Source organism: Capra hircus, chromosome 3 (assembly GCF_001704415.2).
Source record: "Capra hircus breed San Clemente chromosome 3, ASM170441v1, whole genome shotgun sequence".
Lineage (NCBI taxonomy): Eukaryota > Metazoa > Chordata > Mammalia > Artiodactyla > Bovidae > Capra > Capra hircus.
The window spans coordinates 62,996,962-63,014,632 of record NC_030810.1 but is presented as its reverse complement, the minus strand read 5'-3'; the positions used below and the strand labels follow the sequence as shown (position 1 = coordinate 63,014,632).

Below are 17,671 nucleotides of genomic sequence, written 5' to 3'. Positions count from 1 at the left end.
CTGCCTACTGTACAATGTCATGAACCTCCTTCCATAGTTCTTCAGGTACTCTGTCTATCAGATCTAAAACCTTGGGTCTATTCATCATTCCCACTGTATAATCATAAGGGATTTGATTGAGGTCATATCTGAATGGTCTAGTGGTTTTCCCTACTTTCTTCAATTTAAGTCTGAATTTGGCAATAAGGAGTTCATGATCTGAGCCACAGTCAGCTCCCAGTCTTGTTTTTGCTGACTCTATAGAGCTTCTCCACCTTTGGCTGCAAAGAATATAATCAATCTGACTTCAGTATTGACCATCTGGTGATGTCCATGTGTAGAGTCTTCTCTTGTATTGTTGGAAGAGGGTGTTTGCTATGACCAGTGCATTCTTTTGGAAAAACTCTGTTAGCCTTTACCCTGCTTCACTCTGTACTCCAATGCCAATTTGCCTGTTACTCCAGGTATTTCTTGACTTCTTACTCTTGCATTCCAGTGCCCTGTAATGAAAAGGACATCTTTTGGGGGTGTTAATTTTAGAAAGTCTTGTAGATCTTCATAGAATCATCCAATCTTCGGCTTCTTCAGCATTACTCTTTGAGGCATAGACTTGGATTACTGTGATATTGAATGGTTTGCCTTGGAAACAAACAGAGATCATTCTGTCATTTTTGAGACAGCATCCAAATACTGCATTTTGGATTATTTTGTTGACTATGATGGCTACTCCATTTCTTCTAAGGTATTCTTGCCCGCAATAGTAGATACAATGGTCATCTGAATTAAATTCACCCATTCCAGTCCATTTTAGTTTGCTGATTTCTAAAATGTCGACATTCACTTTTGCCATCTCCTGTTTGACCGCTTCCAATTTGCCTTGATTCATAAATGTAACGTTCCAGATTCCTATGCTCTTTACAGCATCAGACTTTACTTCCATCACCAGTCACATCCAAAAGTGGGTGTTGTTTTTGCTTTGGCTCCATCTCCTCATTGTTTCTGGAATTTTTTCTCCACTCATGTCATGTAGCATATTGGGATCCTACCGACTGGGGAGTTCTTCTTTCAGTGTCCTATCTTTTTGCCTTTTCATGCTTTTCATGGGGTTCTCAAGGCAAGAATACTGAAGTGGTTTGCCATTCCCTTCTCCAGTGGGCCACATTTTGTCAGAACTCTCCACCATCACCCATCCGTCTTGGGTGGCCCTACATGACATAGATCATGGTTTCATCGAGTTAGACAAGGCTGTGGTACCTGTGATCAGATTGGTTAGTTTTCTTTGATTGTGGTTTTCAATCTATCTGCTCCCTGATGGAGAAGGATAAGAGGCTTATGGAAGCTTCCTGATGGGAGAGACTGACTGAGTGGGAAACTGGGTCTTGTTTGATTGGTGGGGCCATGCTCTGTAAACCTTTAATCATCTTTTGTTACCTGAACATTATTGACCTGATACCTTTCAGTATTCACAGGTATTAGTTTCTGCAAAGATCCCCTGGTTGATAAAAGATACAAACTACTGTGTATTAAATAAGCTACAAGGATATATTGTACAACACAGGGAATATAGTCAGCATTTTAACAGTAAATAAAGTACAACCTTTAAAAATTGTGAATCACTATGTTGTGCACCTAAAAACTTACATAGTATTGTAAATAAACTATACCTCAATTGAAAAAAAGGAATCCAAGTTACCCCATACCTTATATAAATTTAAGGAGTAAATCATTAAGAAACAGAATGATATCTTTAAAAATCCTGTATCGAATGCATTCTAAATGTCTCTAAACCTCTGAGAGACACAAATATGGAAACAGTACAGAAATTTACGGGGATGACCCAGAGGGATGTTGTGGGGAGGGAGGTGGGAGGGGGGTTCATGTTTGGGATTGCATGTACACCCATGGTAGATTCATGTCAATGTATGGCAAAACCAATACAGTATTGTAAAGTAAAATAAAGTAAAAATAAAAATTAAAAATAAAATAAAAAGTACAAAGAAAAATATGGACAAGAAGAATAGAGTAGTGCTTTTTCCCCAGATTCACGTATTCCATGTTCAAAGAATCTCACTGAAATATAATAAATTTATTACACAGCTAGTATAATAATGGTCATTTTATTAGTAGACTTGAGACAGGTGTGAAAATTGAACCAAGAATATTCTAAATAATTAAATCAAAGTCAGAGATTTGTGTCTTTACATTATATCTAATATCTTTATTCACATAGAAGTAAGCTATTTATCCATAATAAATGTTATGGTTCTGGCGAGAATCTCTTTTGAGTTTCTTTTGGGATAGTCGGTCCTGATATGTGATAATTGGTTTTTTAAGTGCATTTTAGAATAGGTAGTTTGAACTGCTTATCATATCAAAGGATTTTATATTAAAAATGTTCAGGAAAAGTTAAAAGTAGGCATTCCCTGATAGCTCAGTTGGTAAAGAACCCACCTGCAATGCAGGAGACCCCGGTTCGATTCCTGAGTAAGGAAGATCCACTGGGGAAGGGGTAGGCTACCGACTCCAGTATTCTCGGGCTTCCCTTGTGGCTTAGCTGGTAAAGAATCTGCCTGCAATGTGGGAGAGCTGGGTTCAGTCCCTGGGTTGGGAAGATCCCGTGGAGAAGGGTCTAGCTACCCTCTCTAGTATTCTGGCCTGGAGAATTCCATGGACTGTATAGTCCGTGGGGTCACAAAGAGTCAGACACGACTGAGTGACTTTCACAATTTATTCGTTTCTGCCTCAAGAATTAAAGTGAGTAAGTGTAATTTGTTTAGGTCAATTTATATCTTAATATTTAAGATTTTGCAGATTAAAGAATAGACAATATAATTTCTAATAAAGAATGTAGAGTAAAATTAGCTCTTAGATACTTTTAAAAAGGTGATTAAATATAATATTTTCTAATTGATGCCATGGGTTAAGTGCATTAATCACTTAATTAATGGCTGAGTGGTCCTACTTAAATTGTTTTCAGTCATTTTAATATTCAGTACAAATGCAAGTTATTTGATATCTTTTATAACATACTTTACTCACCTGAAAATTCACATTGTTTACTTGGACTTCATTTTGTCAGTATTTTTTCTAGCAGAATAATTATGAGATTGTCTTTGAATAATCAGTGTTTATGGTGTTCTTAGTGTTGTTGAAATTCAATCCTTTGAAATTATCTGAAGGTGAAAGTGAAAGGTGTTAGTTGCTCAGTCATGTCTGACTCTTTGTGATCCCATGGACTGTAGCCCGCCAGGCTCCTCTGTCCATGGAATTCTCCAGGCAAGGAGCCATTCCCTTCTCCAGGAGATCTTCCCAACCCAGGGACTGAACTTGGGTCTCCCACATTGCAGACAGATTCTTTACTGTCTGACAGTGGAACTAAACAAATTGTTGTACATTTGATTTCATATTTTTCAGAAAAAATATTCCACATTAACTATTTCATCTGTGTTCTCAAATACTTAGATACATTGATTGTTTCTGCCTGTGGTCTCTTTAGGGTCCAATGGGAGAACAAGGAGAGAGAGGAGAACCTGGAGCAGAGGGATATAAGGTAATTCCTATAAATTTCACACCTTTCTTCTAAATTTGAATAGGTTTCTCTGTGGTTCTTCTCAGTTGCAAATGAAAATAAGCATCATTGAGATAATTAGGAATATCTCACATTTTTGATCCTAGAAGCTCTTTGTATTTTCTGTTCCTTCTCTCTAAAATTATCTTCATCTTCCATTGCTCCTTTGTCTCATCATTCAAATCTCAACTGAAATGTTACTTTTGAGAGGGCTTCTCTAACTGCCCTTTCTATCCACCACTTTATATCTTATTACTCTATTTATTTTATGGCATTTAATGTTATCCAAATTATCTTACCACCTTTTTATACATTCATTTTTTGTTTATTGTCTACATCCCCTAAGAAAATACAATATCCATGAGAATAAGACTGTCATGTTTTTCATCATTATATCCCCAATTTCTAGAACACAAATTTCCTACTATATAGTAGAAATTCATTAAAGACTTGTCAAATGGATAAACACCATTATATTCTTATGTCAGTTCTTATCCTCTTTTATTCTTAAAAGGATTTTCAGAGACAAGCTGTATTGCTCAAATTATATTAGACTATGGAGAGAATTTATTCAGTGTCATTATTTATTAGCATATCTGTGTTGAGGATGTTCTGTATTCCTGCCCTATATCTCTTCCATTTCTGTTTATAATGTCATATACTAAATAAAATGGTCATTTGTTAACTCTCTCCCTATACCTCCTATCTTTTTCCTTTGCTCACAACATTGTCTGCTTGCTCACAAAATTACATAATCTTTACTTACATAAATCCTGTTTACCCTTTATAATCTAATTCATACCGCCTTTCTACTGTCTAGCAGCAAGCTTTCCCTCTAATCTAGTCCTATAGTATTTATTGGTTATAGAAGTCATTCAATACAAATATTTTAAAATCCTGTGCTACTATCATTTTTGCTAATTGTTTTTAATGTGTAGATATTTTAGCTCCTCAATTTAAATATGACTTCTTTCTTTCTTGTTCAATGTCTGTTTTAAGCCCTGTACATAATAGTATATGATATTTTGTTATTTGGTCATAAATCATGTCCAACTGTCTGAGACCCCCATGGACTGCAGCACACCGGGCTTCCCTGTCCTTCACTACCTCCCAGAGTTTGCTCAAACTCATGTCCATCGAGTCAACAATGCCATCCAACCATCTCATCCTCTGTCGCCCCCTTCTCCTTTACTTGAAATTAACTTTTCTTTGCCAACTCACGGCTTTCAGCATAATTTGAGAAGCTTCTTAAATTTCTTTGACTTTTTCTGTGCTAACTTCTCTACACGTTCTTCAGAAAATCAGGTTCTTATAATGTCTTCTTTTGACTTCTACCGTGGCATCTGGTCCCATCACTTCGTGAGAAATAGATAGGGAAACAATGGAAACATTGTCAGATTTTATTTTGGGGGGCTCCAGAATCACTGCAGATGGTGACTGCAGCCATGAAATTAAAAGATGCTTACTCCTTGGAAGAAAAGTTATGACCAACCTAGATAGCATATTGAAAAGCAGAGACATTACTTTGCCGACTAAGGTCTGTCTAGTCAAGGCTATGGTTTTTCCTATGATCATGTATGGATGTGAGAGTTGGACTGTGAAGAAGGCTGAGCACCGAATAATTGATGCTTTTGAACTGTGGTGTTGGAGAAGACTCTGGAGAGTCCCTTGGAGTGCAAGGAGATCCACCCAGTCCATTCTGAAGGAGATCAGTCCTGGGTATTCTTTGGAAGGACTGATGCTAAAGCTGAAACTCCAGTACTTTGTCCACCTCATGTGAAGAGTTGACTCATTGGAAAAAACTCTGATGCTGGGAGGGATTGGGGGCAGGAGGAGAAGGGGACGACAGAGGATGAGATGGCTGGATGGCATCACAGACTTGATGGACGTGAGTCTGTGTGAACTCCAGGAGATGGTGATGAACAGGGAGGCCTGGTGTGCTGTGATTCATTGAGTCGCAGAGAGTCGGACGTGACTGAGCAACTGAACTGAACTGAACTGAACTGAGACAGCATACTCAAAATTCAGAGACATTACTTTGCCAACAAAGGTCCATCTAGTCAAGGCTATGGTTTTTCCAGTAGCCATATATGGATGTGAGAGTTGGACTGTGAAGAAAGCTGAGCACTGAAGAATTGATGCTTTTGAACTGTGGTGTTCAAGGAGACTCTTGAGAGTCCCTTGGACTGCAAGGAGATCCAACCAGTCCATTCTGAAAGAGATCAGCCCTGGGATTTCTTTGGAAGGAATGATGCTAAAGCTGAAGCTCCAGTACTTTGGCCACCTCATGCGAAGAGTTGACTCGTTGGAAAAGACTCTGATGCTGGGAGGGTTTGGGGGCAGGAGGAGAAGGGGACGACAGAGGATGAGATGGCTGGATGGCATCACTGACTCAATGGATGTGAGTTTCAGTGAACTCCAGGAGTTGGTGATGAACAGGGAAGCCTGGTGTGCTGCAATTCATGGGGTCACAAACAGTCGGACACAACTGAGTGACTGAACTGAACCGAACTGAACTACAACCAGTAGCTATATCAGCATGGCAAACAAACAGCTAATTATTCTGTTAGAAGGGAAAGAATCTCTTCCTTACCTGGCTGGAAGAAGAAAAATCCTGCCCCTGTTTTTCTGGATAGTCCCTGCATTCTTCAGAAATCCTTCATCAGAGGAAAGTTTTTCACTAGGATGGCTGTAGAATCTGGTTCTCCTTTAGTCCATATAGTGCTGATAAAGTCTTCAGTCATGGATGTCTTACCACCAAATGTGAGATACATTTTCTTCTTTGTCTTATTCCATCTTGTTTCTTAGGCTTTAAGAGTCATTTTATCATTTGTTGATGGATCTATTTGAAAAAGCCCTTTAGTGTCAGACAGTCACAATAACTTCATTGCTTAGACATCTCTAAGTCATGAAATACCCACACTCGTACCCTGCCACATTTTTGCAAGCACACGTTTGATTCAAATAGTGGAACCATGCTTTATTCAGAGTGAGATTATTCTGTTATACCCTTACATGATACTTTTAAATGATTGCTTTTCTATATGGGCATTGTAGACATGACCATTTCACTCTAGTAAACAGATGGTCAGAATTATTATAAGCTTTTTAAAATTGTGCTCAAATGCACATAGCATAAAATTTATCATTTTAGCCATTTTAAAATGATACAATTTAGAGACATTTAATATATCGGCAATATTGTACGATCATCACACACTGCCTAGAACATTTTCATCACCCCAAAAAAGAAGCCCTGTGCTTGTTAAACAGTCATTCTACTTCTCCCAACCTCTGGAAACCAATACTCTGCTTTCTATTCTGTATCTTTCAAATTATCTATTCTGTATCTTTCATATAATTGGGATCGTACAATATATAGCCTTTTGTGTCTGGCTCCTTTCACTTTACACAGTATTCTCAAGATTCATCCATGCTGTAAAATACGTCAGTACTTCTTTCCTTTTTATGGTTGAATAATAACCAAGCTTTTAAAAACACTTTTATATTCACAAATATTCTTAAAGATTTTCCTGTTGGAGAAAAAATATGGAATGGATAATGAATACTTTGCTTTCATTTGGCTATGAACAACTGAAAGACATTTTGAAACCTTTATCACCATCCTTTGTTCTTTTTTTCCTCTTGAAGAAACTGAGAATCACAAAAGTCAAGTATCTTGTTCATTATCATCAGTAAACATATACTAGTCATCGCTATATGTGATATGTTTTATGTGTTGCTGCTGCTGCTGCTGCTAAGTCACTTCAGTCATGTCTGACTCTGTGCGACCCCATAGATGGCAGCCCACCAGGCTCCCCTATCCCTGGGATTCTCCAGGCAAGAACACTGGAGTGGGTTTATGTGTTACATATAATTAAATCTCTTCTCATTCAGCATTTATTTTAGTGTCTTCCATGGACAGGGAAGGAGCCTTGAATATAACACGGAGCACTCAACACACAGTCTTTGACTCCCTGGACATCACATATTAAAAACAAGAATATTTAGTCAGTATAAAAGCAGATATAGTAAAATATTTGCCATCCAGAAAACTACACATCATGTATGTCAAGATAAATTCGAGGCTTGATAGAGAGCCGGAGGACATGTTATGAATAAGAACACTATACTGTTAATATTCATGTTTTGAAAGTGTGAGCAGAAACACATAAATACCTAAGATTAAGTCAACCTAAACTTATATGGGACAAAGCCCTAGAAATAAGTTGAATAAATTATGCTGTACCTTAAACTCCTTTTTACTTTGGTTAGGCAAAGGCCATAGCATTTTTTGCATACAATAAAATAACTACTAATCCTATCTTCACTTGGCCTTCAGTCCTTAGCATTAGATATACACATCCAAATAGCTACTAGACATCATCACAGGTGCCTCAGACTCGGCATGTCCCAGTCCAAATCTGATCCTCCCCTTTTTATGTCTTTAATTCGGTGAATAGTACCAGCAGACATCCAGGTGTCTAGTAAACTAGTCCTCCCTCTCTCTCTCTCTCTCTTTCTCTTTTTCGCTCTCTGTCTCTCTTGCCTTCTCTTTTCTCTCACCTCTCCCTTCTCGTTCTCCCCTTTCTCTATCCTCTCATCTCTCAGCTTCAGTGGGCCACTTCTTTTGACCTTTTGTGTATCTCTGGAGTCTATCCACTTTGCCCTACTTTAGGGTTTCATCATTTTTTGCCTGAATTCTTTTAATAGCTCACTAACTAGACTCACTAACAGTCATAGCCCTTTTAAATCCATTCTCCATGTAACGTGTTGTGTTAGATGAATCTCCATTCATTCTCCTATGCTATTCCTCTGCAGAATGCCTTCCTTTTTCTTTACCACCTGGAAAACTCATCCTTTAAACTTCAGCTTCCCATATAAAATCACCACTTATGACTTTATAATCATCATCATATATAATCATCACTCTCCATATAAAATCCTCTCCAGGCTCCCTTTGATCATCCAACCCCTCCCACTACTAACATCACCAGAAAAAAAAAATCAATCACTTCCTGTAATCTTGCCCACATAACTTCATAATAATATTTACTGCAGCATATTTAATTCTCACCATTGTAGAAAATAATTTGTCAGTTTTTATTGGGATGGAAAGAGCCAAAGGACCTATAGTGGAGCTCCTAGTAAACAAGTTTGTTTTTCCTAAGGTTTGCATCCAAACATCACAAACCTATAAGAGACAGTTGGCTCTTCAATGATCATTCTAAAAAGGTCTCTGTAAAACTGCAGCTAGAACGGTGACAAAACCATAATAGGCCATGATGATTTGGAGTTTTGTAGTTGACTCAGTATGGTTACTCTCACGTAGTTTACTTTGTAACCCCAACTTTTCACCAATTGCCTCTCTCTTGAGCTGGCTTTTTACATGAATGAAGCTCCCTCATGGTTGACCTGATTCTGTTACTTGCTGATCCTGGTCATGTTTTGTTGGTAAGAGTCATGTTGTTTGTTGGTAGTCATCCTTTTCTCTTTAGTTATGACTGTGTGCTATTTATAGAAAGCTTGCCAAATTAGCCTTTATCTCTTGCAACTGTTCTCTCCCTTAAACAGGATTTGTTTGCTTCATCAGGAAGTTGAATCTTAAAACCATAAACATTTATGCTGCAGAATGCAAACAAAAATGACTTCAAATGATCTTGCAGGAGAATAAATCATTAGCCTTAAGTAATCCCTTCTTCTCCTAGCCCAGAAAGGAGATGAGCCTGATAACTGTCCTTCCTATTGGCATCCTTTCTGTAATATACAGGGAGAAAGGAATCTGAAGTGGACAGTGGGGAAGGGGATAAAAGAGATTACACGTGGAATTCTTTCTGCATAACTGTTACCTGACATGCCCCTAGGTTGTTGTTAGTTTCTGTGTGCACACTTGAAATATGTGGTAGGTCAGCATTCCTTTCTAGGAGAACTGGGCTGATGACAGATTGCTAGAGTCAGAGTCACTTGATGTCTTGGCATATGCAGTAACGACTACCAGTCTTCAACTCAGTAAATTTACTATCTAAATGGCTGTGACCTTCATTTGTAAAAGTGGAAACCATAGGACACTGGAAAAAAGATTGAAAAAAGGCATTTGCTTTCAAACTCTTTATTCACTAGTTATTTACTGTGTTAGTTTCCTGAGCCTGCCGTAACAAATTACCGCAAACCAGGTGGCTTAAAACAACAGAAATTTATTCTCTCGTGATCCTGGAAGCCAGAAATCCAAAAGCAAGATATGAACAGGGCTGGGTTCCCATCACTGGCTCTAGGAAAGAACCTTTCTTGCTTCTTCCAGCTTCTGGTAGCTAATTACATCCCTTGTGGCTGCATTACTCCATCCTCTGCTCATCTTCACATGACCTTCTCCTTTGTATCCTTCTCTTTCTCTGTGTGTCTTACAAGGAAACCTGTCAGTGGATTTGGGGCCCACATGGATAATCCAGAGAACTTCCCAGGTGGCGCTACGGTAAAGAACCCACCTGCTAATGCAGGAGACATGAGAGACACAGGTTTGATCCCTGGGTTGGGAAGATCTCCTAGAGGAGGAAATGGCAACCCACTCCAGGATTCTTGCCTGGATAATCCCATGGACAGAAGGGCCTGGAGGGCTACAATCCAGAGGGTCACAAAGAGTCCAGGATAATCTCCTTCTAAAATACTTAACTTGATGATATCTGCAAAGACCCTTTTCTCCAAATAAGGTCACATTCACAGGTTTTGAGGATTAGGGCAAAGACATCTTTTGGCAGACCTATATTAACCCATATGGAAAAAACCTCTATACTCTTTCTCAGTCATCATTATATGCAAGTGGCTGTTATGTTCTATACTGTTTCTGAGAGAGAATCATTATCTCTATAATATTTAAATTGAAATTTGCAACATTCTGCTACCACTTCAAGTGATACTTGGAGAAGGAAATGGCAACCCACTCCAGTATTCTTGCCTGGAAAATCCCACGGACAGAGCAGTGTAGTGGGTTTACAGTCCATGGCGTTGCAAAGAGTCAGACATGACTGAGCGACTTCACTTCCACTTTAAGTGATCCTAGTCTATCCTCTTTGTGTATTCTAATAATATATCCTTTTCTCTTCATAGGGCCATGTGGGTATACCAGGACCAAGAGGTGCCACTGGACAGCAAGGGCCCCCAGTATGTTTTGAAAGCATTCTTTGTAACGCTGGCATTTAAAAACATTAATGTTAACATATCTTATTTGGTCTCTGCTTTATATGTGATTTCTGTTTTGATTCCTGTTAAAGGGTGAGCCAGGTGACCAGGGTGAACAAGGACTAAAAGGAGAGAGAGGATCTGAAGTAAGTTGAAATCATTTAAGACAATTTGAAATGTATTGCTGGCTTGAGAAAGCAAAGACACAGGGAGTTGCTGTTCATTATAACTTAAATGATCATTCACCCTTTCAGAACAAGAATCACCATGGGTCTCTAAACAATGTGTTTGTCAATAATTGTGCTGCTGCTGCTGCTGCTAAGTAGCTTCAGTCGTGTCCGACTCTGTGCGACCCCAGAGATGGCAGGCCACCAGGCTCCCCCGTCCCTGGGATTCTCCAGGCAAGAACACTGGAGTGGGTTGTGCTAAAGCATCATTATTGATTAATTTATGTGTTTTGACTGCCCTCCAAATTTCCCTTTACCAGCAGACTACTCTGGCTTTTAGAAAATTGCCTAGACTTATCCCAAACTAATTGTCCTTCTTTGGGGTTTCAGGTAGAAATAACAACTAGCCTTAAAACCAGTATCGCCAAGAGAAAATTTAGCAGTCATGCTTATATAGTTGCTGTAGTAAAGTAGGGATATAAATCGTTGGATTATATGACACAGAGTCAAAATTGGCTTAAAAGATGTTTTTTCCCATAGCAAAAGTCAATTATTTGTTATCGACAAACTAAAAATATATTATTACTGAATTTAGCCATCTCCTTCCCTGTATCAGAATAGATGTTGCTTCAGCCTTACATATGGAGAAGGAAATGTCAACCCATTCCAGTATTCTTGCCTAGAAAATCCCATGGACAGAGCAGCCTGGCTGGTTCCAGTTCATGGAGTCGTAAGAGCTGGACACCACTGAGCAACTGAGCACACACACACAACCTTAAGTAACAACTGGATCTGTAATTTGTAGCATCAGTTCATTGCTACCCAATTTTTCATTCAGCCTTATTAAAAAAAATGTGGGGAAAGAATACAGCTGTCTCATGCACTTAGAATTTGTAATACCCAAATTGAAAAAAGCAGTGGAAAAATCTGTGAACCTAGAACACTACTAATGCTTTCATGTGACTTACTTACGCTTGTTTTAAATGGCTAAGGATGAAAATGCTATCCCAAGGTTGGATCCTAAAATTTTGAATCCTTTACAGCGCTTTCATTTTCTTGGTGTTTTCGTTTTGCTTTTTGACATATCTCAGAAAGATGAATTTTTTTTATTTTTGCTGTTTCTTCATATCTGTTAAAATTATACCAATGAAAATAAAATATTCTTACTAGATCACTGCACCTCCAGCCTATATAGTCAGCTGTTCCCAGGTATTAGAACTGAAAAGTGCTGAGGATCCATGGTTTAAATTCTGTATAATCCATGAGAACTAGTTCTTTCGCCACTATGGGCGATGCTGGCATACATCCCGAGGTTACACTAAAAACCTTTATACAATTTCAGATAGGAACGGTAGTTACCAGAATATCACTGACTGTGTTACTCACTAGGGTCACTTTGAATAGCCAGATGGATACTGTGGAATAGCCTTCATCTTATTTCTATAAAGCTTTAAATGTGTTTTTTAGATTTGGAAAGGGCCCTTTAAAATCATCTGGACAGCCCTCTCATCTTTCAAATGAAGCAGTTCAGGTCCCAAAGAGATTATGAGTTACTAAGATCACAAAACTGGTTACAACAAAACCAACATTAGAAACTTTATTTCTTGACTCCCATTATTACACAGATGCCTTCTTTAATAGATTAAATTAAATATTCATTTTACTTAACCAACTGATTTATTTATTAGTCTCTCAGATATGAAACTGTGGACAACTATTAAAAAAAACTGGAGCAAGTCAAGTGAAAACCAATTGCAAACCACTACATTTTTAGAGACTTTCATAATGCAGATGTAGTGAACTGTCCCATAATGGCTTTCAAATACAGAGACTCAAGCCAAAATTTTATTTTCTTCCCAAAACAAAATTCCAGATTTTAGTGAGATGAAATTTCTTGGTTAAAAAGAGTATGAGTCTTACTTACCTCTCTAAGTCTATGTTTGTATTTTAAAGCTACCCTCTCTAAAAAAGTTAGAACTAGCAAAGTATTCAGATGACTATTTTTCAGCTTCATTTAAATAAACAACAAATGAGTGTTTGTATAGTAATGGCACATTTAAAATTTTCTGTTATCTAAAGAATTAGATTACCTACTTTCGTAGTCTGTAAAGTGGTGCAATTCCAATGAATTGAAAGCTGTTTCAAATGGATCTGATTTCAGGAGGGTCATTCTATTTTTCAAAGCTAAGCAGACAAAAGAGCACAATTCTGCATATACTCTAAAGACTATATATGAATTCATTCACCTTTCCTATTATGGGAACAGGAAAGTCTGTTTGATTTATGAGATACTTAAATTTAAATAAAATAATATGAGTAAGTTGTTTGAAAAGAGCGTAGAATGCTTCTAGCTTTATTATGTTTGAATTTTGGGCATTGGTGGAAGAGTGACATTTCTCTCCCTTTTTATGACACCAACTCAATTAATCACCTGCTAACACCTGTTTTTTCTTTGTCTTTGGCCCAGTCTTTAATTTCCTACTGAACAGACCACCTCTGTGTAGCATTAATATTTAGTAATATTTGGCTCTTAATTTAGTTATAAGAATACCTAGCAATTCCAAATTCAAGGCTTTTTTTAATGCACAAATTCAAAAAAATACCAGTCTTTTACACTTTGTTGACATTTATGTATTTCAAACCTCCATTGGAAGTCTGTGGTTTCTCTAACTGGCATACTTCATATAAGTTATGATGACAATAATTGTCAAAAGGAAATTGTTCATGAATTGAGCATCTAAAAACAGCAGAGACTATTTTGTTATTTTTAATACGCTTTATGTTCAGTAGGTAGGTTTCTGCCACAATTTTACCATTAAAAGTGACAAAAGTATTCTTTAAAAATAATCTGCACACAAAAAAATAATAATAATCTGCACAGGCATTATTTTCCTTTAGTGTTATTCTGTTGGGAGCTACTTCCTCATACCTATCCAAGTATTAATAACTAATATTCACAATGATCTAATTTTCATAATGATAGACCCATATATGTAGGTTTTAGAGTACAATATTTACCTGTTCTGAAATAATTCCCAACATAATAGTTACCCCAAAACATAATTGATTTGTGATGGTACATGAATGTCTTTGTTTTTATTTTGTTATTGGAATGTTTGGAATAAAGCACTTATATATATGTATAGCATATCTGAACCTTAAGTCATAAACTCAGGTACACTAAAAGTATAACTTTATGTTCTTTGTAATAGAACTTAATTTCTGTTCTGAGTGCCCTTCCTGGCCTGTGGTAGAAACCTAATTCATGGAAATTTAGTCAATGGATTGCCTTTAACTCTGTCCACTCAGATGTCTTGCATTTGATTTAGAGAGTTTTTCCCATTAATTTTATTATGGGGAAAATTTTATTATAGAGATCATATGTTCCAGAAATTGTATTTACTTCAAGTAAACCCAGTTCACCAACTATCCCATTTTCTTACCTTTAGGAGGAATTTACATTAGTGACTTTTTGAAGCAAGTGAAATAGCTTTTGAACCTGGAGGTATAACCCTTGATTAATATAGTTCCCTTTCATCAAATTCTAGCAAAATGGGATTTCTATTTCTTACAGAAAAGCCCTTTTTCTCTGTTACCACATACACTATCTTTTCTTAAAACATTTAAGTTCATTTTCAGAGTATGTAACATCTTTTGAAATTTTTTATCTTGCTATTATTGTCAAATTGACTTTTTAGCACAACTGTCTTCAGATTTTAGTAATTTAACATCCCATTTTGGTGAAGTTATCTTGTTTCTGAGAGCTTCTGACTTCTGAAAAATATGTCTGGTAATGGCAATATGCTTCTTTTTTAAAAATTTCTGAACTAGGTCACTCTCTTTCACATTTTTCTGAAGATAATTTTAGGATAGTATGAGAATAATGGCAAATTTCTAACTATCCTGGCAGACCATTACAGCTGAATCAATCATAATTTAAAACATCTCACACACTGAAAAACAAGCAGCTCTGTGAGAAATAAATATCTTTTCTTTGATTCACAAGTATGTTCTTCTCTGTACTTCCAGATAGCACATTTTAAGTGAGTGGTTCATATCCCTCACTCTGCTTTACCTGCCTTGGGAACAAGAGCTTTAATTTTGCATCTCCAATGCATAACAAAGTCCCTGATACCTCATAGTCAATGAATGTTTGTTGCTGTTATTTTGTCAATCGATAGCAAAGTCGTGTCTGACTATTTTGTAACACCATCCACTGTAGTCCACCAGGCTCCTCTGTCCATGGGATTTTCCAGGCAAGAATACTGGAGTGGGTTGCATTTCCTTCTCCAGAGGATCTTCCCAACCCAGGGACAGAGCCCTCATCCCCTGTGTTGCAGTGGATGCTTTACCGCTAAGCCGCTGGGGAAGCCCCAGCGAATGGTCACTGAATTAATTAAATAGGTACTTAACCAATTTCAATAGGGAGACAAAGGCCTTGCCTACAAGTGGGGACTTTTGCTTAAATAATCAGTTTCTTTTTAGAACTATGGGGGCTTCCCCATGGCTCAGACGGTAAAGCGTCTGCCTGCAGTGCGGGAGACCTGGGTTCGATCTCTGGGTCGGGAAAATTCCCTGGAGAAGGAAATGGCAACCCACTCCAGTATTCTTGCCTGGAAAATTCTGTGAACAGAGAGGCCTGGGGGGCTATAGTCCATGGAGTCGCAAAGAGTTGGACACAACTAAGTGACTTCACTTTCACTTTTTATAAATCTTTGACAGTTAATTGCTTAGTCATGTCTGACTCTGCGACACCATGGACTGTAGACCACCAGGCTCCTCCATCTATGGAATTTTCCAGGCGAGAATACTGGAGTGAGGTGCCATTTCCTTCTCCAGGGGATCTTCCTGACCCAGGGATCAAACCCGGGTCTCCTGCATTGCAGGCAGATTCTTTACCATCCTGAGCCACCAAGGATAGTTCTTTGTGGAGGCCAGGTGGAAATTCATCGTTTATCTAGTCAAATTATCTCATTTACACATGAAAAAAATGACTCCCAGGAAAGTTAAATGGCAGTCCCAATGATAACCAACTAGTGAGTGTAAGGACTTGCTTGTAGCATCCAGGTCTTAGAGTTCTTTTCTATGCCTTCTGTTTATTGCAATCAATTGACAGCAGTGCTTCACATTTTTAGGGTCCTAAAGGGAAAAAAGGAGCTCCTGGTCCTTCTGGGAAACCTGGGATTCCTGTAAGTAACAGGCTGTCTTCATCTTTATTATTTTTCTAAATAGAATTGGCAACTTTAGCAAGCAGAATAGTTTGGAGCCAATTATGACAAGTGTTGGATAAATCATTGTCTTTAAAAAATGTTTAAACCCGTGATGGAACACAGAGGGAACAAAATATGACCATTAGCTCAAAACCAAGCTTGATGTTGAAATAGAAGTCACTGCAGTTGAAGGATGTTATTTTCCAGTGTATGGAGACCTGTCTGTGAATTCATGCTACTACTGTCTGATGATGAGCCACTGAAAAACAGGGAACTTGGAGTCTTGACTAAATGAATGGTGACAAAGGTCAGAGATTTCCAAGCATGATTAAAAGGACATGACCTGGATTTTAGTGAGAGAACTCGACCTCTCATTTTCCTGGGAAATAGAACAGAAAGTCTTAGGGGAAAAAAACCAACTTCAAATCCTTTCATCATAAAACAAAGTTTAATTTTACCTTAGCCATTCATTTCCTCTTTGGCCAGGCAAGTATGTGTTGACTAGCTTATTAGCAAAGGCTTCCTGCTGGTCTCCCCTAGCCAAGGGCCTGATTTGAGTGGCCTGTGTTGGCTCAAGAAAAGTAAAGAAGTGAATATAAATTATAAGCACATTGAGATCAGAGATCCCTGTAGATTAAATCTTGTTCCTCAAGAATAGAAACAAAAATGTTCAGACCTTTATTCAGTCGTATATTTATCTAATTCAAAGCGGCAATTAAAGAGACTATTTATTTCTTGGGGAAAAATACAGTATGAAGTTTTAGAGATGATGAATGTCAGCCTGTATTCTATGCTGACAGGTGCACATGGCTGATCTTTTCTCCACAGCTGGATAAACCATGGGCTGACACAATGAGAAATACTAGAAAAGTACACTAAAGCAGAAAAGGTTACCAAGTAAATTGCTGATTAGCTTGGCATTTTGTTTAGGGTACAGTTGACTGATCTGTTGTATCCAAATAGTAAATTATTAAGGAATACAGGAAATAGGAAAATTTGTCCTGGGACAGGGTATTAAAAATGTAACCCCCTATCTTAATAAGTATAAAAGTATTTGTCATTTAAATATCTGTGTAGCATCTCTCTATAATCCAAGTAATTTTTAATTATCAAGGGACTTCCAGGACTACCTGGGCCAAAAGGCATGCAAGGATACCATGGAGCAGAAGGCATTTCAGGAAACCCTGGAAAAATTGGGCTACCAGGAAAACATGGACTTCCTGTGAGTAGATTGAATGTTCTTTGCACTTTATTTCTTATGCATAAGTTTCTCTTTACAAGATCATAGATATTTTGGCTGTCTTTCTTAGCTTTGACATTCGCTCTGATTAAGCCAATAATTGCTATAATAATTATTTTGAAATTGTGTTTATGATTTTCAGGGAATGTCAATGAGTACATTCTGTTGATATTTTATATATAACAACCCATATTATTAATAATTTATATCATTCTTAATACATATAAAAACTAGTAAATAGGAACCATAAAGAAGTAATATTTTAAAGGCTATACAAGCTGACTGTTTTGAGTTCATCAAATGTCTTAAGCCACCTTTGGAACATTTCAGGCTT

The 17,671-nt window shown here is 37.6% G+C and overlaps 1 protein-coding gene across 1 annotated transcript in view; it reads left to right on the top strand.

Annotated features, from left to right (window-relative positions):
* Nucleotides 1-17,671, top strand: part of COL24A1 (collagen type XXIV alpha 1 chain) — a 396,719-nt gene that overhangs the window by 309,761 nt on the left and 69,287 nt on the right. Inside the window, exons 44-48 of the mRNA XM_018045691.1 lie at nucleotides 3,476-3,529; nucleotides 10,649-10,702; nucleotides 10,813-10,866; nucleotides 16,023-16,076; nucleotides 17,212-17,319. Of these exons, the coding sequence (XP_017901180.1) occupies nucleotides 3,476-3,529; nucleotides 10,649-10,702; nucleotides 10,813-10,866; nucleotides 16,023-16,076; nucleotides 17,212-17,319 (324 nt within the window). The remainder of the gene's footprint in view (nucleotides 1-3,475; nucleotides 3,530-10,648; nucleotides 10,703-10,812; nucleotides 10,867-16,022; nucleotides 16,077-17,211; nucleotides 17,320-17,671) is intronic.